Source organism: Hypanus sabinus, chromosome 3 (assembly GCF_030144855.1).
Source record: "Hypanus sabinus isolate sHypSab1 chromosome 3, sHypSab1.hap1, whole genome shotgun sequence".
NCBI lineage: Eukaryota > Metazoa > Chordata > Chondrichthyes > Myliobatiformes > Dasyatidae > Hypanus > Hypanus sabinus.
The window spans coordinates 5,529,985-5,554,055 of NC_082708.1; the positions used below are offsets into that span (position 1 = coordinate 5,529,985).

At 46.0% G+C, this 24,071-nt stretch overlaps 2 protein-coding genes across 7 annotated transcripts in view; both read left to right on the forward strand.

Annotated features, from left to right (window-relative positions):
- The window catches only part of anapc15 (anaphase promoting complex subunit 15), a 29,278-nt gene extending 15,594 nt beyond the window's left edge, over window positions 1-13,684 (forward strand). For 3 of the 5 annotated variants that reach the window (XM_059963607.1, XM_059963605.1, XM_059963603.1), the window contains 4 exons: window positions 1,699-1,819; window positions 7,391-7,450; window positions 9,956-10,096; window positions 12,393-13,684. In XM_059963607.1, coding sequence (XP_059819590.1) covers window positions 1,699-1,819; window positions 7,391-7,450; window positions 9,956-10,096; window positions 12,393-12,440 — 370 coding nt within the window. In that variant the 3' untranslated portion in view covers window positions 12,441-13,684. Of the gene's footprint in view, window positions 1-505; window positions 761-1,698; window positions 1,820-7,390; window positions 7,451-9,955; window positions 10,097-12,392 lie in introns of those variants that run through there. The other 2 variants (XM_059963604.1, XM_059963606.1) reach the window with 2 other exon arrangements.
- A 517-nt stretch (window positions 13,685-14,201) lies between these two features.
- Window positions 14,202-24,071, forward strand: part of LOC132391006 (folate receptor alpha-like) — a 48,571-nt gene continuing 38,701 nt past the window's right edge. The window contains exon 1 of one of the 2 annotated variants that reach the window (XM_059963609.1): window positions 14,202-14,288. The gene's annotated coding sequence lies outside the window, so the exon portion shown is untranslated. Of the gene's footprint in view, window positions 14,289-19,817; window positions 20,696-24,071 lie in introns of those variants that run through there. The other variant, XM_059963608.1, reaches the window with a different exon arrangement.

Here is a 24,071-nt window from a genome sequence, read left to right on the forward strand (position 1 = left end):
GTTTTCGATGGGGAGAAGGCAAGGGAGTGGGGATGATTGGAAGAATTGGATCAGCCCACGATTAAATGGTGAAGCAGACTCAATGGGCTGAGACCTACTTATCTCCAATGCCTTATGGTCTTCCCTCTCCCTTCTTCCCCATTGTCCTTCCCACCCCTCCTTCACTGTCCCACCCCCATTTTCTCCTTTACTCCCCAGCTCCCCCTTCCTCTCCTTCCAGGCTCACCTCTTTCTCCCCATCCTCTTCCCCTATCACAACCCTTCCGTGGCTGAGAACCACGGCCTTTCGGCCTTTTTGTTCTTTCCCCACTGTGTTAAGTTTCTGTTCACTGCTTCCTTCCCAGAGGAGGATCCTATAGAGCATGCACCCGACTATCTCCCTCCACGACTGCCCCCTCCACACCTGATTTCCATGTGGGGGGGGGGGTCAGGAGGGGGATTGAGCCAGAGCTCTGGCTTCAAACCCACACCTGTTTGATGGCCCAAATGGCTTCTTGCTGTGCCGGCCCATGGGGGGGGGGGCTGCACCGGTGATTCTGAGCAATGCGGAGCGCCTCAGTTGGTGGCTGGGCGTGTGTTCAGACTGGACGAGGCTGATGGCTGAATGATTAGAGTAAACAGTGAGAAAACTTGCCTCAGAGAAGATGCATCTACATCACGCATACCTCACAAACTAGGGGCATAGAGCTATACGGAAAGGTTGACTAGGTTAGGACTTTATTCCCTGGAGCGAAGGCGAATGAGTGGAGATTTGATAGAGGTATGCAAAATTATGAAGGGTTTAGGTAGGGTAAATGCAAGCAGGCTTTTTCCAGTGAGGTTGGGTGAGACTAGAACTAGAGGGCATGGGTTAACAGTGGAAGGTGAAATGTTTAAGGGGAATCTGGGGGGTTGGTGTGAGTGGTAGGAATGAGAAGAGGAGGGAGATTTACCAGGATACTGTCTGCATTAGAGGGTATGGATTAGAAGAGATTGGACAAAATTGGAGTGTTGGCAGCTGATAGAAGTTTGTAAAATTCTGAGGAGCGTAAACAAGAGTCTCTTTCCCTGGGTCGTTGTCATCATTATGTGCTGTGTCGTATGATGTGGGTGATCATGATCTTTCCATGACCGTTGATGTTCTTGGCATATTTTTCTATGGAAGTGCTTTGCCGTTGCCTTCTGAGCAGTATCTTTACAAGATGGGTGACCCCAGCCATTATCGATCCTCTTCGGAGATTGCCTGCATAGCAGGACTTGTGATATGCACCAGCTGCTCATGTGGCTTCATGTGACCCTGATCGGGGTGGAGTAGGGGGGTGGGGGAAGATGGGCTAAGCAGGTGCTACACTTTGCTCAAGGTGATCTGCAGGATAGCAGAGGGAAGGAGCACCGTACACCTCCTTTGGTAGAGACGCGTTTCCACCCCGCCACTCAAGCACAAGCATAACTTTAAGGTGGGGGGAGTGTAGGATTTTTTCACACAGGGGCCAGGGATATTGGCGGGAGCATTCGCTAGGCTTTCAGATAGACACCTGAATAACCCAGCGATTGAGGGATGTAGCTCATGTGCAGGAAGAAAGGTTCAGTTCAGTTGAGCACTCTCGTTGGGCAAAGGGCCTGTTGCTATGGTTGCTGGTAACGGGCCAAATAGATGAAAGATAAAACTATATTCTTGGCAGACGTCCAAATTGACTTTAATTTTCTGTCTGTCTCAAGGATGTCGATTCTGTTTCCCTCCCTCTTCCCTCGAGTGACGGAGTCACTGTGGTTTAATTTGGATCGACCATGTGTGGACGAAAACGAGCTTCAGCAGCAAGAGAACCAGCATCAGGCCTGGGTTAGTGACTCTAAATGTTTCGAAGATGTGCTAGTGACAGTAGAAATTGTGGGGGCACAAACACTGATGCTGGAATCTGATCAAAAAACAAATGCTGGAAAAGTAACACACACGAAATGCTGGAGGAACTCCGCAGGCTAGGCAGCATCTGTGAAGAGGATAAACAGTCAACGTTGTGGGGCGAGACCTTCATATTGGAGTGATGTAGATTGGGGTGGGGGGAGGATCTGATAGAACATTAGAACACAACACAGTACAGATTCTCCTACATTTTGTGTGTGTTGTCTAGAAGGTATATAGGATATCGATCATAAAACATAGATTGTAGAACACTACAGAACAGTATGTACAAAAATATGAAAGCACTACTTAGAAAACTAGAGCATAGTACAACCCCTTTAGCCCACAATGTCGTGCCAACCTTCTCCAAGATCAGTCTAACCCTTCCTTTCTACATGGACCTTCAGCTTCCTAGCATCCATGTGCCTACCTAAGAGCTTCTTGAATGTCTGTAATGCCTCTCACACCAGCACGTTGCACGCACTCACTGCTGTCCGTGTGAGAAACCTACCTCTGACTTCCCCCCCCCCCCCCCCCAAACTTTATCCCAGTCACCTTAAAATATGCACCCTTCATATCAGCCACATCCGCCTGGGATTCTGTCGCTGGCCCTCCACTCGGTCTATGCATCTTATCAGCTTGTACACCTCTTTCAAGTCGCCTCTCGTCCTCCTTCGCTCCAGTCTAACTTTACAATACATGCCCTCTAATCCAGGCAGCACGTTGGTAAACCTAAATCACAAAGTACGCTGCAGATGCTGGGGTCAAAGCAACACGTACAACACGTTGGAGGAACTCAGCAGGTCGGGCAGCATCCGTGCAAACGAACAGTCAACTGCTTGTTTCCACGGATGCTGCCCGATCTGCTGAGTTCCTCCAGTGTGTTGTACGTGTTACGTTGGTAAATCTCCTCTGCGCCCTGTCTTAAAAAGTTAAAATAAATTTAGCACAGATAGTGTAGATAGTTAAGAGCCTTTCTACCAGCGTAGAGATGTCAAGGGTTAGGGATATCCTGATGAAGGTTCTCTGCTTGGATCCTGACTGTTTATTCCCCTCCATAGATGTTGCCTGACCTGCTGGGTTCCTCCAGCATTTTGTGGCATTGATATCAAACTGGGCACCACCATAGTGTTGTGGTTAGCATGACACCTTGGAGCTTCAGAGGTCAACCCCGGCGTCCTCTGTAAGGAGTTTGTACGTCCTCCCCTCAGAATGCGTGCTGTTCCACTGGGTGCTCAGGTTTCCTCCCTCAGTACAAAGACACGCTGGGTAATAGGTCAATTGGTCATTGTAAATTGTCATGTGATTAGGCTGGTGTTCAGTTGATGGGTGGTGCTCGCTGGATGTATCTCTGAATGAAATCACTCTGATTCTGGGTGCCAGACCCCGGAGTCTGGAACAACAAACAATCTTCTGGAGGAACTCAGTGGGTCAAGCTGCATCCGTGGGGAAGGGGTGAAGGAATTGTCCGTTTCAGGTTGAGACACATTGAAGGATTTTGACCCAAAACATCAACCGTTTGTTCCCGACTGCACCAGTTTGCACTCACAATCATGTTTATTAGCACAGAAATATATCATTAAGAATCTTGGCCACAACTGTCCGTAGATGCTGCCTGACCTGCTGAGTTCCTCCAGCATTCTGTGTGTGTGACTGTGGCATTCCAGCATCTGCAGGGTCTCTTGTGTGCTGAGATTTGTTGTTTTGCAGCAGTCGTGTAGTGCAATACATAATAATTACTACAATAAGAAATATAAAAATAATAAATTGTGTAAAATGAGAGCAAACCTCAGACTCCGAATGAAATATCATTGCTGTTGAGCAGTCTTGGTAATTACATCAACATGTTGGGCCCAGGATAGAACATAAGAGATGTTGACAGTCAGAAACTTGAAACTGCATGACGTTGTGTAGTCTGGGTGACTGAGATACACTGAGCAGCCGAGAATATACAAGTGATTAGATTACATATGTTGCTCAGGATTTCCAGCATTTGTAGAATCTCTTGTGTAAGTGATTAGATTAGTTTATTATATGCTCACGTGAAGATCACGGGGTAAACACTGTACGTGATGTTGTTTATTTCTCTATTGGGAGATACATCATGGTAACGGGCCTTTCTGGCCCAATGAGCCTGTGACACCCGTATGACCGATTAACCTGCTAACCACTGTGTCACTGGACTGTGGGAGGAAACCGAAGCACCCAGAGGAAACCCACGCAATCACGGGGAGAACGTATAAACTCCTTATAGACTGCGCTGTAATTGAGCCTGGGTGCTGGCACTGTCAAGCAGTTGTGCTAACCGCCATGCTACCGCACCGCATGGACTGGCGCTCATCCGGGACCTCTCGCACCCTCAGCGAGAACCATACCCCTAGACCAAGGAGCCAGCGTATTGTAATCAAACAATAAATGCACCATGAGCGCAAAACAACAGAATGGTGCAAAGAACCGTAGTGCAAACTGAGGGAACGCAAAAAGAAATGCTTGAGGTAGAATTAATGGTTCGAAAAGGTGGCAGCCCAAGCGGGAAGTGGATGCCAGAGGCAGGTTTTTTATACGGCGTGGTGGGTGCATGGAACACGCTGCCTGGGTTGGTGGTACAGGCAGATACATTAGGGACATTTGCCTGAAACATTGACAGTTTATTCCCCTCCATTGATGCTGCCTGACTCGCTGCGTTCCTTTTTTTTTGAGTTTTAGTTGGGGCTGAAGGGCCTGTTTATGCACCCTCTGATCTGTGACTCAGGATAAGCCAAAGTTCAAAGAAAATTTATCATCTAAGTATGTACAGTATATGTCACCATGTCTTACCCTGAGGTTCGTTTCCTTACAGGAAAGTGAAGAAATACAAGACTGATAAAACATAGAAAATGAGTTGAGGAGTCGTTGAAAGTAAATCGGTTCAGAGTTGTGGTGAGGGTCACTACTGTAGCGTAGAGGTTAGCAAGACACTGTTACAGCTCAGGGCATTAGAGATGTGAGTTCAATCCCTGTGTTCTCTGTATGTTCTCCCCATGGAATGCATGGCATTTCTCCAGGTCCTCTGGTTTCTTCCCACAGTCCAAAGATGTGTGGGAGGAAAGATGTTTGTAAGTTGTCCTGTGATTAGGTCACAGTTAAATCTGGGTTGCTGAGTGGGCTAGACAGGCCTACTCTGCGCTGTATCGCTAAATAAACAAACAAGTTACCCATGGCTGTTCAGGAGTCTGAGGGTTTGAGGAACAAGCTGCAGAGGACACAGCAAGAACAGGTACATTTCCACTACTTAAAGGTCATTTGAATAGGTTCATGGATTGCAAAGGTTTGCAGGGATATGGGCCAAATGCAGCCAAATAGAACTCACTCAGGAAGGTTCCTGATTGGCATGGACAAGCTAGGACAAAGAGCCTGTTCTTGTGCAGTATAACTTTATAATCGGGTGAAGTGGTTCATTAGTGTCACGTGTACAGAGGCACAGTAAGAAACTTTGTTTTGCATGCCATTTATACTGACCATCCCAAAGTTCAAAAGTAAATTTATTATCGAAGTACATGTACGTCACCATATACAACCCTGAGTTTCATTTTCTTGTGGGCATACTCAGTACATCAAATCACCATAATACAAATAATGAAAGATCACACCAACTGAGCGTTTAACTAGTATGCAAAAGACAGCAAACTGTGCGAATACAAAAATAAATATTAATAGTAAATAAATCAGCAATAAATACCAAGAACATGAGATGAATGTCCTTGAAAATGAGTCCATAGGTTGTGGGAACAGTTCAGTGTTCGGGTGAGTGAAGTTATCCCATTTGGTTCAAGAGCCTGATGATTGAAGGGTTCCTGAACCTGGTCACAATAATAATTGTAACATTTAAGAGAAGTTTGGATAGGGTATGCAGGGCTATGGTGTGGTACAAGTAGATTGGACCAGACAGAAGATCAGGCAACATTGTCCAGAAGGACCAAAGGGCCTATTTCTGTGCTGTATTGCTCCATGACTCTGACATCAGTTCAATGAGGTAGAAAAAGGTAAAGCAATAACAATGCAGAGTAAATGTTACAGTTACAGAGGAAGTGCAGACAGGCAGACAACACAATTCACTGTTGTCAACTCTTAGAGTTACAGTTTTTATATTTAAAGAGTGCAATTGTTATCAAGATTGAATTTAATGAAGATGGTGCCAGCAACCAATGGTGATGTCCTGCAGACAGTCCACAAAACTACTATTACTACTTTCAAATTTGCTGTTTCTATTGAACTGTGTGCGATTGGAGCCTGTAGTTTACATCTGATGCTGTATTTTTGGGCTGTCTGGTGCTTGGGTTATCCTGGGGAAAGTTCGGAGAGTTTGAGAGGGGAGTGCATGGCTTACCTGCAGAACAGAAACCCAGGATTCACCCCATTACTCATCACTGACTAAAGTGTTGAGCAAGATTGAAATTGACGGGGACAAGAGTGAATGTTCGCCATGTCTGCAAGAATTGATCGCTGTGGCACATATAAACATAGAAAACTACAGCACAATACAGGCTCTTTGGCCCACAAAACTGTGCTGAATATGTCCTTACCTTAGAAGTTACCTCGGGTTACCCATAGCCCTCTACTTTTCTAAGCTCCATGTACCTATCCAGATGTCTCTTAAAAGACCCTATCGTATCAGTCTCCACCACCGTTGCCGGCAGCCCATTCCATGCACTCACCACTCTCTGAGTAAAAAACTTACCCCTGACATCCCCTCTGTACCTACTCCCCAGCACCTTAAACCTGTGTCCTCTTGTGGCAACCATTTCAGCCCTGGGAAAAAGCCTCTGACTATCCACACGATCAATGCCTGTGGGACTTTTTTTGGAGAGCCCTTCAGTTTGATGTCTATGGCTTTGGACTCATTTGGGAGGACTGAGGTTTGCATTGCTTGTGTTTCTGGTTGCACTGCACAACCTTGGCATAGACTGGCTCTGCTGCCTAGAGTCAATGAACAACATAATACTAAACCGAACACTGCTCGACTGTTTTGATATTGACATGCTTGATATTCTGTGTGTTATCCGCTCGCTTTTTTATCACTTGCACCATTTGTTCTTTTTTTTTGCACACTTGTTTTCTTTGAACGGTTTCTATGGTGTTTCCTTGTTTCGTGGCTGCTTGCAAGAAGCCAAATCTCAGGGTTGTGTACTGTATACTTTGATAGTAAATGTACTTTAAATTTTTGAATAGAAATAACAAGTAGTTCTGCAGAGAGCAGTTCACATCTATCTTCTGCAACCCACGCAAAGTGCTGGAGGTACTCAGCAGGCCATGCAGCATCTATGGAGAGGAATAACAGTTGACATTTCAGTCTGAGACCCTTCATCGGGACTGGAAAAAGCATCCACCATTTATTCCTCTCCATGGTGCTGTCTGTCTGACCTGCTGAGTTCCTCCAGCATTTTGTCTGTGTTGCTCTGGATTTCCAGCATCTGCGGAATGTCTTGTGTTTAAAACTATCTTTTGATTTCTCTCTCTGCTGTTTCCGGCCAGTTACAGAGTATAGCTGAGAAGAACAACACCCTGGTTCCCATTGGAAAGCCAGCCTCTGAGGTGAGTGTCTGATTTCAACCCTTGCCCCTCACCCCTGGTGAGCTGTGGAACCTGAGTAGTAAGAATTTGAGATTCACTATTACTTAATGCCATTTGCTGTGCTCGAGTGTAAAAGAGAATGAAATAATTGTTACTCTGGGTCCAATGTAGTACAAACAAACTCAATAAGATGAAGAAGACTATAATATAAAAAACATAAGGTAGCTTATATACATAGATTGATTGTATGTCCATAAACTAACTCTAGACACAGGAGTGTCTGTACATGAGGTAACTCTGATAGGAAATGATAAAGTAGGTGGGGTGTGGAGGAGATGGAGTTCACTGGAAATTTGAGCAATTCTTTTCTGGATCTGAAATTGACTGTTTCAAAAACAACTTTTGTAGAAGAATGCAGCAGAGGAGTAGGCTCTATGTGCTCACCTTGTCAATGCCTGCGTGCACTGATTCCTTTCCCTCTATTAGCCCTGTATTCCTTTACACCAGTCTTCTTTTTAAACCCATCTTCCCTTCTGGGGCATGGACCAATGACAGCAGTTCGCCAGAGTCCTCTGTCCTGGGCCAGTCTTTCAAGTTTTCCCAGGTGTAGCCCATCTTCTTGGTGTATCCTTCTCAGGAATGAGATCTTTGAGAGGTTCAGTAAGTGTTTCTGTGGCACTGGGTTTTTATTGGGTGGGGTTGCTAGGCGCAAGCCAAAGTCCTTTCACTGATGAGCTTGAGACCATCTATGGTGGAGTTTTTACACCTGTAATGATTGATTTATTATTGTCACATCCTATAGAAACATAAAATTACAAAAGGGATAGATAAGATAGAGGCAGGAAAGACTAGAACTAGGGACATTCAAGATTCAGGGGAGTAGAGTTAGGATGGAGATGAGGAGGAACTGCTTTTCTCAGAGTGGTGAATTTGTGGAATTCTCTGCCCAATGAAGCAGTGGAGGCTACCTCAGTAAATATATTTAAGACAAGGTTGGATAGATTTTTGCATAATAAGGAATTAAGGGTTCTGGGGAAAAGGCAGGTAGGTGGAGATGAGTCCATGGTCATATCAGCCATGATCTTATTGAATGGCAGAGCAGGCTCGACGGGCCAAGTGGCCTACTCCTGTTTCCTATTTTCACATGTACTGAGATACTGAAAAAAGCTATCCCTGTTTACTGGACAGAGTGGAGGTGGAGAGGATGTGGGAGAGTCTAGCACAGGGGCTCTTCACCTTCCTTATGCCATTAATTGTGGGGTCTGTGGACCCCAGGGTGAGATTCCGTAGTCTAGCATCGGAGGGTACAGCCTCAGAATGGAAGATAACCCTTTAAGACTGAGATGTAGAATGTCTAGGTGTTTTGTGAGATGCCAGCATAACCTATGAACTCATTTCCAAGGACTTTACAATTCATATTCTCAGTATTATTTATTTGTTATTATTATATTGTTAATATTAGCACAGTTTGTCCTCTTTTGCACGTTGGTTGTTAGTCTTTGTGTGTAGTTTTTAATTGATTCTATTGTATTTCTTTGTTCTACTGTGAATGCCTGCAGGAAAATACTTTGATAATAAACTTACTTTGAACTTTGAACTGAGAGGGAATTTATTCAGCCGGATGGTGGAGTATTGTGTTCAGTTCTGGTCGCCTCAGTATAGGAAGGATGTGGAAGCTTTAGAGAGGGGGCAAAGAAGATTTATCAGGATGCTGCCTGGTTTAGAAAGCATGATGAGCATAGGTTGAGTGAGGGCTATTTTTTTTGGAGCAAAGGAAGATGAAAAGTGACTTGATAGAGGTCAAGATGACAAGAGTCTTAGATCAAGAGGACAGCCAGAGACTTTCCCCAGGGTGAAAGTGGTTAATCTGAGAGGGCATAATTTCAAGGTGATTGGAAGAAAGTATCGGGAGGATGTCAGAGGTAGTTTTTGTTTGCACAGAAAGTGGTGGGTGCGTAGAATAGACGGCCAGGGCTGGTGGTGGAGGGAGATACATTAGGAACATTTAAGACAGGCTCATAGATGAAAGAAAAATGGAGGGTTATGTGGGAGGGAAGGGTTAGGTTGATCTTAGAGTAGGTTAAAATGTAAAACAACTTTGTGGGCTGAAGGACCTGTACTATGCTGTGATGTTCTATGAAAGCAGGAAAATAAGGTTGAAAAAATCTGTCATGATTTAATGGTGGAGCAGACTTGAAGGGCTGAATGGCCTAATTCTGCTCCTATATTTGTCGGTCTTATGGTATCGAGACAGAATAGAAAGCTTTTGTTTGTGTGCCATCTGACAGATCATTCCAACATCAGTGCATCAGGGTAGTAAACAGAAAAATTAACACAGAAAAGAGTGTCAGACACCGAGGACCAACTTTATTTGCTATATATATTTACGTATTAGGGAGTTTCTGTGGTGTGCTGGTCAGGGATTAAATGGATTTTCTGGTGCAGGGGTGAAAGTGGCCGTAACACACAGGGATTTACCCTCATGTTGCGTCTCTATGTTCAACGGTGTGTTGGGTTTGCGTACAGCAGAATTATGATGATGAGGAGGAGGAGGATGATGAAGATGATGAGGACAGCGAAGAAGATTCAGAGGAGGATGAAGACATGCAGGACATGGACGAGATGAACGATTACAATGAGTCACCTGATGACGGAGAAATAAATGAGGTGGGTGGTGTAACAGCCTGCCACTGCACAGATAAAACTTCAAATTATATAAAAATTTAACATCTTTCTCTCCATATAGTACTGTGCAAAACTTTTAGGTGTATGTTATATAGAGAGAGAACGAGAGAGCGCACGCTAAGACTTTTGTACAGTACTGTATTTGTCAATGTGAAGTGAGTTTGTAAAACTGGCAGGAGCAAAGGATGTTGGGAATGGTGAGGGTGGAGCACTGCGGGAGGGGTGTGGGACAGGTGGCAGAGAAGGTGTTGGGAATGGTGAGGGTGGAGCACTGTGGGAGGAGTGTGGGACAGGTGGCAGAGAAGGTGTTGGGAATGGTGAGGGTGGAGCACTGCGGGAGTGGTGTGGGACAGGTGGCAGAGAAGGAGTGCTGGAGGGGATGGGTGGCATGACTGTAAGTTGCACCCAGTCCTGAGTCACCAGGCAAGTTCATTTGATTCCAAACAATTCGTTTATTGATAATTACAGAATGTTTCTCTGGTGCTTCCCAATCCCTTTCCTCTCCCTGCCCCCTTCCCACTCTCAGTCCATAATAGAGATCTGCTGACTTTCTCCAATGTGTTGCTCTGGATTTCCAGCATCTGTAGAATCCCTTGTGTTTATAATGAGGTAGTGTTCATGGACCATTCAGAAATCTGACGGCAAAGCTGTTCCTGAAATATTAAGTGTGTCCTCAGGCTCCTGTATCTCCTCCCTGATGGCAGTAATGAAAAGATGGCTGTCCTGGTGTTAAAGCTCCTTATAATTGGATGCCGCCTTCTTGAGGAAGGGGGATGGATAAAGGTTACTGGAAGGCAAAATCAATGTTCCTGGCATCAGGTTGGACATTTTCTGTCTAGGTAGCTTCCAGCCTGATGGCATGAACATTGACTTCTCCTGTCAGTAATTTCTCTCCCTCCCACTTCCTCCTCTTTCTATTTCCCACTCTGGCCTTTTACCTCTTCTTCTCACCTGCCTATCACCGCATTAGGTCCCATCCTTCTTCCCTTTTTCCATGGTCCTCTTTCTTCTCCTATCAGATTCCTTCCTCTCCAGCTCTTTACCTTTCCCACCCACCTGGCTTCACTTATCACCTTCTAACTAGTCCTCCTTCCACTTCTCCCACATTTTCATTCTGGCATCTTCCCCCTTTTTTTGCCAGTCCTGAAGGAAGGTCTCAGCCCAAAATGTCAACTGTTCATTTATTGTCATTGGAGCCTTTGCTTTGAGGTGCCTCTTTGCCAAGAGTGATTTTAACTTAGGATTTTTCTTCCACGTGTCGACTAGACAACCTTTTGGAGAGGGTGTAGAAGAGGTTTACAAGGATGCTGCCCAGATTAGAGGGCGTGAGCTATAATGAGAGGTTGAACAAACTTGGATTGTTTTCTCTGTAGTGGTAGAGGCTGGGAGGAGATCTGCTGGAGAAACAAACTCTTCTCAGGCTTCCAGCCAAGTGCAAGTATCGAATTTAACAGACGTTTCGATTGATACCGGTACCCAGCTGGAAGCTCGAGAAGAGTTTATTTGTCATAAATGTCAGGAAAGCACTAGATGCTTTTTCATCTGATAGAGGTTTTGAAGATAATGAGAGGTATAGACAGGCAGTATCTTCTTCTCAGGATTGAAAAGTCTATTACCAGAGGGCATGCATTGAGGGTGAGGAAGTAATCTCAAGGGAGAAGTGAGTGCAAGCTTTTTTTTTACACAGCGAGTGGTGGGTGCCTGGAACACATTGCCAGGGGTGGTTGTAGAGGCAGATACATTAGAGACTTTTAAAAGATGTTTAGATAGGCACATGAATATGAGAAAAATGGAAGGATAGGGACATTGTTCAGGCAGATGGGATTGGTTTAGTTGGACATTTGATTACTCATTTAATTGGTTCAACATAACTTTGTAGGCCAAAGGGCCTGTTCCTGTGCTGTACTCTTCTATGTTTTAACCTTATGATGATAGATTTAAAGATTAGCTTTATTTGTCACTTATTCATTGAGACATGCAGTGAAAAATGTTGTTTTGTCAAATCAAATCAGCAGTGATTTTGCTGGGCCAGGCTCACTAACATGAACATTCCCACAACTCATTAACCCTTCCTGCCCGCCTGCAATGTGGAAAGATACCAGAACACCCAGAGGAAATCCACGTGGTCATGGGGAGAACATACAAACTTGGCACAGACAGCAGCAGGAATTGATCGGTGATCTCTGCCACTGTATACACTGACGGCTGTGCTACCGTGAATCTAACTGCTTGGTAGACTTTTGTTTCATGAACTCACTGAACCTCTGTTCCCCTGTAGATCGACATGGAGGGTGCAGAACAGGACCAGGATCAGTGGATGATCTGACAGACACAAGACACCCTCAGCACTTTGGAAGAGAGGGGCTATCATCAGCTCACTCTCTGCACAGACGGTGGTACGGCAGTGTCTGTGTCCTTCCTCTAACACCACTGCTCGGAGACAGTGATATTGTCCACGTGATAACAAACTGTCAAGCTGCTGGTGAAACTCGGTGGCTCGATGAGCATCTGTGGGGTGGAGAGCAAGTTATTGTCTAGATCCTTGCATAACATCGACAATTTCTTCCCTCCCACAGACACTGCTCTAGCTGCTGAGTTCCTCTAGAAGCTTGTGTGTTACTTTCTCATGCCTCCATGATAACAAGCCTTCCTTGGCCATTCAGCGTTTTGATAACATTCCCCTTGGCTGACCTGAACTTCATTTGCCTAACCCCTATAACATCCTTTCCCAATAAAAAAAATTCCATTCGCAATTTGGGTTTTGTTTAACTCACACTGTAGGACGGTGGAAAGCTCCAGATTCTGGGCCAGGTTTGCCTTGTGGACATATTACACCATAATGAGCTATTGTTGTTCAAGAGGCGCCACAGTAGCATAGCAGTTAGCGCGACACGATTATAGCTTGGGGAGTTCAATCCCAGCTGTAAGGAGATTGAACACTGTTCCCATGTATGCATGGGTTTCCTCTGGGTGCTCGGGTTTCCTTCCACAGTCCAAGGATGTACGGGTTAGTAGGCAGTTTAGCCATTGTAAGTTATCCTGTGGTTAGGCTAGGGTAAAATAGATGGGTTGCAGGATGTCATAGCTCGTTGGGCCGGAAGAGCCCATCTCATCCTAAACTCTATAACTCCTCTCCCTGAAGGGAATTTTGACATTGTGTGTTCCCCATATAGGCGAGTTCTAGATTATGGCTGGAGGGTTGATTCTCATCAGAATTACTCACTGTCAGGTGTCTAATTTAATTTAATTATTTAGTTAAAGATCCAGCGCGGAGCAGGAACACCGAACAGTGCCATGCAGCAACCCACTTATTTAACCCGAGCCGAATCTCAGGACAACTAACATACTAAACTGGAGGGGGTTGGACTGTGGGAGGAAACTGGAGCACCTGGAGAAAACCCATGTGGTCTCGGGGAGATTGTGCAAACTTTGTAACAGAGACCACCTAAGAGTAAACTCCGAACTCCTGACGCGCCAAGCTGTAATAGTGCTGCTTCAACCACTATGCTACAATGGCGTCTTGGTGCTATCTGTTGAGTTTTGTAATAAAATGTTTTTTTTTAAACAGTTCTACCAGTTCTCATTTGTATTTATCTTTTAAAGTTACTACTTGGAATTATGTAGAACATGGGAACAGACCCTTCGGCCCACAATGCTGTGCCCAACTAATTAGATTAGTATTCATATAGCTAACTAAACTAATCTCTTAGCTTATTATTGCCACATAGATTTTCCCGTATCCCTCTAATCCCTCTAAACTGTCCTATCCATGTACCTTTTCAATCTTGTTAAATGTAAGACCATAAGACACAGAAGCAGAGTTAATCCATCCGGCTCCAGCATGGCTAATTTATATTCCCTTTCAACCCCGTTCTTCTGCCTTCTTCCCATAATCTTTGATGCTCTTATTAATCAAGAGCCTATAAACCTCAGCTTCAAGTACTGTATACCCTGAATTCCACAGATTTAGTGCCTCCTGGATTAGGAAATTCCTCCCCATTTTGTGACCTGCCTTGTAAATATTCTCTGTACTCTTTCTAGTCTTTCCTGTGACCAAAAGTCAAAAGTGCAGCCTCACCAATGACTCGTAGAACTTCAACATAACATCCCAACTCTTGTACTCAGTGCCCTGTCTGAGGAAGGCCTGTGGGCTGAAGCTGTCTCAAATTTCAAAGTAAGTTTATTATCAAAGTACATACAATGCTAAAAAAAGTATTCACCCCCCAGAAGTTTTCAGGTTTTATTATTTTACAGCATTGAATCACAGTGTTGTGAACAAAGCGGATGAGCTTAGAGTGTGGATCAGTACTTGGAGATATGATGTGGTGGCCATTACAGAGACTTGGATGGCTCAGAGATGGGATTGGTTACTTCAAGTGCCAGTTTTTAGATGTTTCAGAAAAGACAGGGAGGGAGGCAAAAAGGTGGGGGCGTGGCACTGTTGGTCAGAGATAGTGTCACGGCTGCAGAAAAGGTGGACACCATGGAGGGATTGTCTACGGAGTCTCTGTGGGTGGAGGTTAGGAACAGGAAGGGGTCAATAACTTTACTGGGTGCCCAATGGTAACAGGGATATCGAGGAGCAGATAGGGAAACAGATCCTGGAAAGGTGTAATAATAACAGAGTTGTCGTGATGGGAGATTTAATTTCCCAAATATCAGTTGGCATCTCCCTAAAGAAAGGGGTTTGGATGAGGTGGAGTTTGTTAGGTGTGTTCAGGAATGTTTCTTGACACAGTATGTAGATAAGCCTACAAGAGTAGAGGCTGTACTTGATCTGGTATTGGGAAATAAACCTGGTCAGGTGTCAGATCTCTCAGTGGGAGTGCATTTTGGAGATAGTGATCATAATTTTATCTCCTTTACATTAGCATTGGAGAGAGATAGGAACAGACAAGTTAGAAAAGTGTTTAATTTGAGTAAGGGGAATTATGAGGCTGTCAGGCAGGAAATTGGAGGCTTAAATGGGAAACAGATGTTCTCAAGGAAAAGTACGGAAGAAATGTGGCAAATATTCGGGATATTTCTGTAGAGTTCTGTATAGGTAGGTTCCAATGAGACGGGGAAGTTATGGTAGGGTACAGGAATCGTGGTGTACAAAGGCTGTTGTAAATCTAGTCAAGAAGAAAAAAGCTTACAAAAGGTTTAGAGAACTAGGTAATGTTAGATATCTAGAAGATTATAAGGCTACTAGGAAGGAGCTTAAGAAGGAAATTAGGAGAGCCAGAAGGGGCCCTGAGAAGATCTTGGCGGGCAGAATTAAGGAAAACCGCAAGGCATTCTACAAGTATGTGAAGAGCAAGAGGATAAGTTGTGAAAGAATAGGATCTATCAAATGTGACAGTGGGAAAGTGTGTATGGAACCAGAGGAAATAGCAGAGGTATTCAATGAATACTTTACTACAGTATTCACTATGGAAAAGGATCTTAGTGATTGTAGTGATGACTTGCAGCAGACTGAGAAGCTTGAGCATGTAGATATTAAGAAAGAGGATACGCTGGAGCTTTTGGAAAAGATCATCAAATTGGATAAGTCGTCGGGACTGGACGAAATGTACCCAAGCTACTGTGGGAAGTGAGGGAGGAGATTGCTGAGCCTCTGACAATGATCTTTGCATCATCAATGGGGACAGGAGAGGTTCCGAAGGATTGGAGGGTTGCGAATGTTATTCCTTTATTTAAGAAAGGGAGTAGAGATAGCCCAGGAAACTATAGACCAGTGAGTCGTAACTCAGTGGTTAGTAAGTTGATGGAGAAGATCCTGAGAGGCAGGATTTATGAACATTCGGAGAGGTATAATATGATTAGGAATAGTCAGCATGGTTTTGTCAAGGGCAGGTTCTGCCTTATGAGCCTTATTGAATTTTTCGAGGATCTGGCTAAGCACATTGATGAAGTAAGAGCAGTAGATGTAGTGTATATGGATTTCAGCAAGGCATTTGATAAGGTACCCCATGCAAGGCTTACTGAGAAAGTAAGGAGGCATGGGATCCAAGGGGACACTGCTTTGTGGATTCAGAACTGGCTTGCCCACAGAAGGCAAAGAGTGGTTGTAGATGGGTCATATTCTGCGTGGAGGTCGGTCACCAGTGGTGTACCTCAAGGATCTGTTCTGGGACTCATACTCTTCGTGATTTTTATAAATGACCTGGATGAGGAAGTGGAGGGATGGGCTAGTAAATTTGCTGATGACACAAAGGTTGGAGGTGTTGTGGATAGTGTGGAGGACTGTCAGAGGTTATAGCTGGACATTGATAGGATACAAAACTGGGCTGAGAAGTGGCAGATGGAGTTCAACCCAGTTAAGTGTGAAGAGGTTCATTTTGGTAGGTCAAATATGATGGCAGAATATAGTATTAATGGTAAGACTCTTGGCAGTGTGGACGATCAGAGGGATCTTGGGGTCTGAGTCCATAGGACGCTCAAAGCAGCTGCACAGGCTGACTCTGTAGCTAACAAGGCGTATGGTGTATTGGCCTTCATCAATCGTGGGATTGAGTTTAAGAGCCGAGAGGTAATGTTGCAGCTATATAGGAGCCTGGTCAGACCCTACTTGGAGCACTGTGCTCAGTTCTGGTTGCCTCACTTCAGGAAGGATGTGGAATCTACAGAAAGGGCGCAGAGGAGATTTACAAGGATGTTGCCTGGATTGGGGAGCATTCCTTATAAGAATAGTTTGAGTGAACTCAGCCTTTTCTCCTTGGAGCGACGGAGGATGAGAGGTGACCTGATAGAGGTGTATGAGATGATGAGAAGCATTGATCGTGTGGATAGTCAGAGGCTTTTTCCCAGGGCTGAAATGGTTGCCACAGGAGGACACAGGTTTAAAGTGCTAGGGAATAGGTACAGAGGAGATGTCAGGGGTAAGTTTTTTTACTCAGAATGGTGAGTGTGTGAAATGGGTTGCCAGCAACGGTGGTGGAGGTGGATATGATAGGGTCTTTTAAGAGACTTTTGGATAGGTACATGGAGCTTAGAAAAATAGAGGGCTATGGGTAAGCCTAGTAACTTCTGAGGTAGGGACATGTTCGGCACAACTTTGTGCTGAAGGGCCTGTATTGTGCTGTAGGTTTTCTATGTTTCTGCAGTGAATTTGTTACGTACCCCACAACAGGTTAAAATAACCAGCAGAAATGGAACACGAGTCTGGTTTTGCTACAACAAAGCACTATTTATTAGTATCTACATAATATAGTAATAAAACCAGATAAACAGGTTAGCAGAGTTTATGCATATATAAGTGTGTAAATATAAAGCCCAAACTTCTGTAAGCTTAGGTGGTAAATGATACAGTCTTACAATGGTATAGGAATGACGTCAGTTCAGTTCGTGATACTGTATTGAGATGAGTAGACTGAGGAGAGAGAGAGAGGTGATTTGTTTTCCAAGTAATCTGATGCTGTCGATTCTTCCACTTTTTGTCCTCCGAAGTCCTGTTAAAGTCACTGACTGTGACCACACAAAAGGGTACCGTCTTCACACAGTAAAGCTATCAACCCAGGCAAGGGTTAAACACATCAACAGCTTTCCACTGGTCACCCCTTTTCCACACTGTGAGCAAGCCCACCCTTTGTGGGCACTCAAAGCTCATCCAGTGTCTATTTCTGTCTGTTACTTCCATGTGTTTGTCTGAAAAGCCCACTGACCTTATATATATCCCAAACATGCTGAATGCCAGCTGTCCATCATATAGCTCCACCCTTTTGTAACCATGACAATCCACGAGCTGTTCAGTGCTCGCTCTCGCTCTCTCTCTCGCTCTCCCCCTCCCTCTCTCCCTCCCTCTCTCCCTCCCTCTCTCCCTCCCTCTCTCCCTCCCTCTCTCCCTCCCTCTCTCCCTCCCTCTTTCCCTCCCTCTCCCCCTCCCTCTCCCTCCCTCTCCCCCTCCCTCTCCCTCCCTCTCCCCCTCCCTCTCCCTCCCTCTCCCCCTCCCTCTCCCTCCCTCTCCCTCTCTCCCTCCCTCTCTCCCTCCCTCTCTCCCTCCCTCTCTCCCTCCCTCTTTCCCTCCCTCTCCCCCTCCCTCTCCCTCCCTCCCCCTCCCTCTCCCTCTCCCACCCTCTCCCACCCTCTCCCTCCCTCTCCCTCCCTCCACACACTCTCTGGGGTACCCAACTTCCTGGGGTGGGGTGAATACTTTTTATAGGCACTGTATATGACACTATATAAAACCCTGAGATTCATTTTTTGCAGGCATACTGAATAAATCTAATAACAATAATAGAATCAATAATAGAACCAACAGTGGTCAACCAATGTGCAAAGGACAACAACTGCAAATACAAAAAGAAAGAAAGAAAGTGAAACAATAATAATAAGTAAGCAAGCAAGCAGTAAATATTGATAGCATCAGATAAAGACTCCTTGAAAGTGAGTCCATGGGTTATGGGAGTAGTTCAGATTTGGAGCTAGTAAAGTTATCCCCTCTGGTTCAAGAGCCCGATGTTTGAGGGGTAGTAATGATTCCTGAAGCTGGTGGTGTGAGTTCTGAGGCTCCTGATGGCAGCAGCAAGAAGAGAGCATGAACTGGGTAGTGGGAATCTCTGATGATGGATGTTGCTTTCCTGCGACAATGCTCCATGTAGATATGCTCAATGTTGGGGAGGGCTTTACCAGTGATTGACTAGGCCGTATCCACTACTTTTGTAAGGATTTCACATTAAAGGGCATTGGTGTTTCCATACCAGGCTGTGAGTCAACCAGTCAATATACTCTCCACCACATATCTATAGAAGTTTGTCGATGTTTTACATGTCATTCTGAATCTCCTAAGAAAGTAAAGGTGCTGCCGTGCTATCATTGTAAGTACACTTTTATAGTTGTCTATGCAGTCTTACTGTCTACCCTGGGTGTTAGGGGAAGGGAATGAACTGTAACTATGGGGAAAACACACCAGGTTATGGAGAGACCCATAGGTCAGGCAGCATCCGTGGAGGAAAATTGACAGTCAACTCCATTTCCCTCCACTGAGGCTGCCTGAACTGCTGGGTTCCTCCAATGTCTCATGTGTCTGTTTCATTTGTCCCACTGCCATCAGGGTGTTCAACACCGAAGTCTTTGATGGAAAATCCTATAAAAGGTAGTGGATTCAGCTCAGTACATTACGGGTAAAGCTCTCCCAACCATTGAGCACATCTGCACAAAACACTGTCACACAGGAAGGCTGCATCCATAATCAGAGACTCTCTCTTCTCACTACTACCATCAGTTTCAAGAACAGTTACTACCCCTCAACCATCAGGCTCTTGAACAAAGGGGATGACTATACTCACGTGTCCATCCATCAAAGTGTTCCTAATTATCTTGTTATCTCACGTGCTCGTTATTTGTTGCTATTTATTTATATTTGTATTTGCACAGTTTGTTGTTTTCTGCACTCTGGTTGATCTTTCACTGATTCTGTTGTAGTTACTATTCTATAGATTTGCTGGGTATGCCCGCAAGAAAATGAATCTCCGTATTGTATGTGGTTATATTTATGAGCTGTACTCTGATACTTTAAAATTTGAACATTAAACAACCTTGAATCTCAAATCTGCGGGCAGCGCCAGGACGGCCCGAATGGCCGTACCACCCGCCCTGCACCCCCCCACCATGTGACAGCTGAGCGCACCTGCGCAATGTAGACGCACTCCAGCAGAGGGCTAGCTCCGCGCATGCGCTCTGGCGAAAAGGGAACGCGTGTCCTTCCCGGGGAACTGCGGCCGGTGCGAGTGCGGCTGGAACCGGACTGTACGCCCAGGACCGGGAGACCACAGCTACAACTGGACTGTACGCCCAGGACCGGGAGACCACAGCTACAACTGGACTGTACGCGCAGGACCGGGAGACCACAGCTACAACTGGACTGTACGCCCAGGACCGGGAGACCACAGCTACAACCGGACTGTACGCGCAGGACCGGGAGACCACAGCTACAACTGGACTGTACGCCCAGGACCGGGAGACCACAGCTACAACCGGACTGTACGCGCAGGACCGGGAGACCACAGCTACAACTGGACTGTACGCCCAGGACCGGGAGACCACAGCTACAACCGGACTGTACGCGCAGGACCGGGAGACCACAGCTACAACTGGACTGTACGCCCAGGACCGGGAGACCACAGCTACAACTGGACTGTACGCCCAGGACCGGGAGACCACAGCTACAACTAGACTGTACGCCCAGGACCGGGAGACCACAGCTACAACTGGACTGTACGCCCAGGACCGGGAGACCACAGCTACAACTGGACTGTACGCCCAGGACCGGGAGACCACAGCTACAACTGGACTGTACGCCCAGGACCGGGAGACCACAGCTGGAGCCGGACTGTACGCCCAGGACCGGGAGACCACAGCTGGGACCGGGACTGCTGATCTCACGACCGGGGCGGCAAAGCTATAGACTTGTGGCCGTACAGTACTCTTGGGACCGGGAAATCTTACCTGGAAACAGATTGTGTGCACCTGCGACTGGGAGATCTTACCTGGAAACAGATTGTGTGCACCTGAGACCAGGAGATCTTACCTGGAAACAGATTGTGTGCACCTGAGACCAGGAGATTTCCCCTGGAGCCGGGGCAGCACATCTGGACTGAGGTACGGTGGAGGGTGGGGGTGGGGGGTGGCGATGCGCGGCAGAAACCCGGTCGGGTACTGCAGGCGTTGAGTCGGCAGGGACAGACAGTTTTGGGAGGATGCATGTTTGAGTGTGTGCTTTAATTCAATACAGTGTGTGAGAGCGGCGGGACAGGGGGATAGGTCGGAAAAGGGATAGCGGAAGGATGGTTGAAGTGTCATCTGATTTAATAGAGTCTAAAAATGGGTCGACAGGAAGTAGGTGGGCAGATAGACAGCGTCGGTGCGTGTCCGACTCGCTCCTTGCGTGTGCCTGTGTGTGTGAGAGATTGTGAGTTTATGTGCGAGACAGAGAGTGAGCCCACGTGGGTGTTCGTGCCCCTGTGAGTCCGCGTGTGTGCGTGCGCGCGAACGCGAAAGAGTGATTACCTTTCCCTGTGTGAGTGAGAGACAGAGACAGTTTCTGCCTCTGTGTGTGTGTGTGTGTGTGTGTGTGAGAGAGAGAGAGTTCCTGCCTCTGTGTGTGTATGTGCGTGTGTGAGAGTTCCTGCCTCTGTGTGTGTATGTGCGTGTGTGAGAGTGAGAGAGAGAGAGAGAGTTCCTGCCTCTGTGTGTGTATGTGCGTGTGTGAGAGTTCCTGCCTCTGTGTGTGTATGTGCGTGTGTGAGAGTGAGAGAGAGAGAGAGAGTTCCTGCCTCTGTGTGTGTATGTGCGTGTGTGAGAGTGAGAGAGAGAGAGAGTTCCTGCCTCTGTGTGTGTATGTGCGTGTGTGAGAGTGAGAGAGAGAGAGAGAGTTCCTGCCTCTGTGTGTGTATGTGCGTGTGTGAGAGTTCCTGCCTCTGTGTGTGTATGTGCGTGTGTGAGAGAGAGAGAGAGAGAGTTCCTGCCTCTGTGTGTGTATGTGCGTGTGTGAGAGTGAGAGAGAGAGAGAGTTCCTGCCTCTGTGTGTGTGGCTGTCTGTCTCCCTGAAGAATTGATAACATTGCATTTGAGTCTCCCTTCTCTCCTCCCTCCTTTCTAACTCCAATCTTTCTAACAGTCTGTTGGAGGAAGCAATGCTGGAGGAACTCATGGGGTGAGGTAGCATCCATGGAAAGGAATGGACAGTTGGGTTAGAGAGTCTGGACAAAAAAGCCCCAAGTGTTTTATCCCGGTAGATGCTGCCTGACTGGCTGAGTTCCTCTGGAGTTTTGTGCTTTGCTGCAGATTTCCAGCATCTGCAGGATGTGGGAGGGATCTTGGAGGAGGTTGAAATGTTGGCACTGTATTGTGGACTACACTGCACTGTGCCAGGTTTTAATCTCTTTTCATCTCTTTTCAGAGATGACGTGGCTTAAAGTGTTTTACAATGGTAGAAGTACAAACATGAAAATAAAAGACCAAACGATGTTAGATAAAAGCAAGGTTAAATAGGTTTTGAGCTGGCTTTTAAAAGTGTTAACTGAGTCTGCCTCCCTTATAGTTTTAGTTACTGAAATCTCTTGTGTGTCCCTAGCGCTTCAAGATGATTCGGATTAGCGGGGGTGGGGGTGGGGTGGGGCGCATCCACTCCAGGACTGATGTTGCCACTTCAGGGGCCCCGTGAGGACCATGTGAGAGGTCACGTGGCCAGGGTCAGAGTGATAACCGACTCTGCTCAGAGTTCAAATTTGTAAGTAAATTTATTAGCAAAGTACCCATATGTCACTGTTTACAACCCTGAGATTCATCTTCTGTTCTGTGGGCATTCACAGTAAATCCAGTAACCACAACGGAATCAGTGAGACTGCGCGGACAGCCGTGTGCAAAGGACAACAAACTCTGTAAAAACAAAAGGGAAATAATAATAAATATCGAGGACATGAGATGAAGAGTCCTTGAAAGTGAGCTCACTTCAGTGTTGGGGTGAGTGAAGTTGTCCCCTCCGGTTCAGGAGCCTGATTGTTGAGGAGTAATAACTGTTCCTGAACCTGGTGGTGTGAGTCCTGAGGCTCCTGAACCACCTTCCTGATGACAGCAGTGAGATGAGAGCATGGCCCGGGTGGTGAGGATGCTGCTTTCCTGAAACACTGCTCCTTGTAGGTGTGCTGAATGGCGGGGAGGGATTTACCCGTGATGGATTGGGTCGTATCCACTACCTTTTGTAGAATTTTCCATTCAAGGGCATTGGTGTTTCCATACCAGGCTGTGATGCAGCCAGTCAATATACACTCCACCACACAGCTATATTTGTCAAAGTTCTAAATGTCATGCCAAATCTCCGCACATTCCAAAGGAAGTGGAGATGCTGTCGTGCTTTCTTTGTAATTGCACTTATGTGCTGGGCCCAGGGCAGGTCCTCAGAAATTATAACACAAAGGAATTTAAAATTGCTGATCCTCTCCACCTCTGACCCTCCGTTGAGGACTGGCTCGTGGACCTCTGGTTTTGTCCTCTAACTAATAATCATCTCCTTGGTCTTGCTGATGTTGAGTGAGAGGTTGTTTTGGCCAAGTACAGTGCTGTCGTCAGCAAACTTAAATATGGCATTGGAGCCGTGCTTAGCCACACAGTCATAATTCTAAGTTAGAATTCTACGGTGAGATGAGATTCCTTGTGAACAGGGGAAGAAGTCGAAGAGCAAAGAAACATTATGATGTCACAGCACCAGCCACCCGGGTTGAATTCCACCCCTGTCTGTAAGGAGTTTGTAATTTCCTCCTGTCACTGTGTAGGTTTCCTGCAGGTGCTCAGGTTTCCTCCCACATTCCAAGATGTACGGGTTAGGGTTAGTAATTTGTGGGCAAGCTATGTTGGTGTCAAAAGTGCAGCGACACTTGCGGGCTGCCCCCAATACATCCTCGGACTGTGTTGGTTGTTGATGCAAATGGCACGTTTCACTGCATTTTTCATAGTATGTGTGACAACTCCAATCTAATGATCTTTCTCTGGCTGCTCGTTCTGTATGTGCAGCATCCTCTGGGTGCAGAAGTTGCGCCTCAGGTCCCTCTTGCATCTCTCCCCTCTCACCTTAAACCTTTGCCCTCTGGTTCCTGATTCCCCACCCCTGGGAAACAAAAAACATTACGTGCATTCACCCCATCCAAGCCCCTCATGATTTTAGATGTAGTTCAAGTTCTCATTCAACCATCCATGAACACAGCCAAATAAAACAGCGTTACTCCAGAGCCAAGGTGCAAAACCCAGCACCAACAGTCACACATAGCACATATACCACATATAAGACAGCAGTAAGATAAAGCCACACACACAAAAAAGTCAAAGTCCCTGAGTCCATGAATGTTACAACAGTGTGCACACAAACATAATATGGCTTGTCTTCTGCACCGACTCCAGCTTCGACACTGCACCACACTGCCTCCAGTGGAGTGCACCGACTCTATAAAATCATCCCTCATTCTCCACCACTCCAATGTAA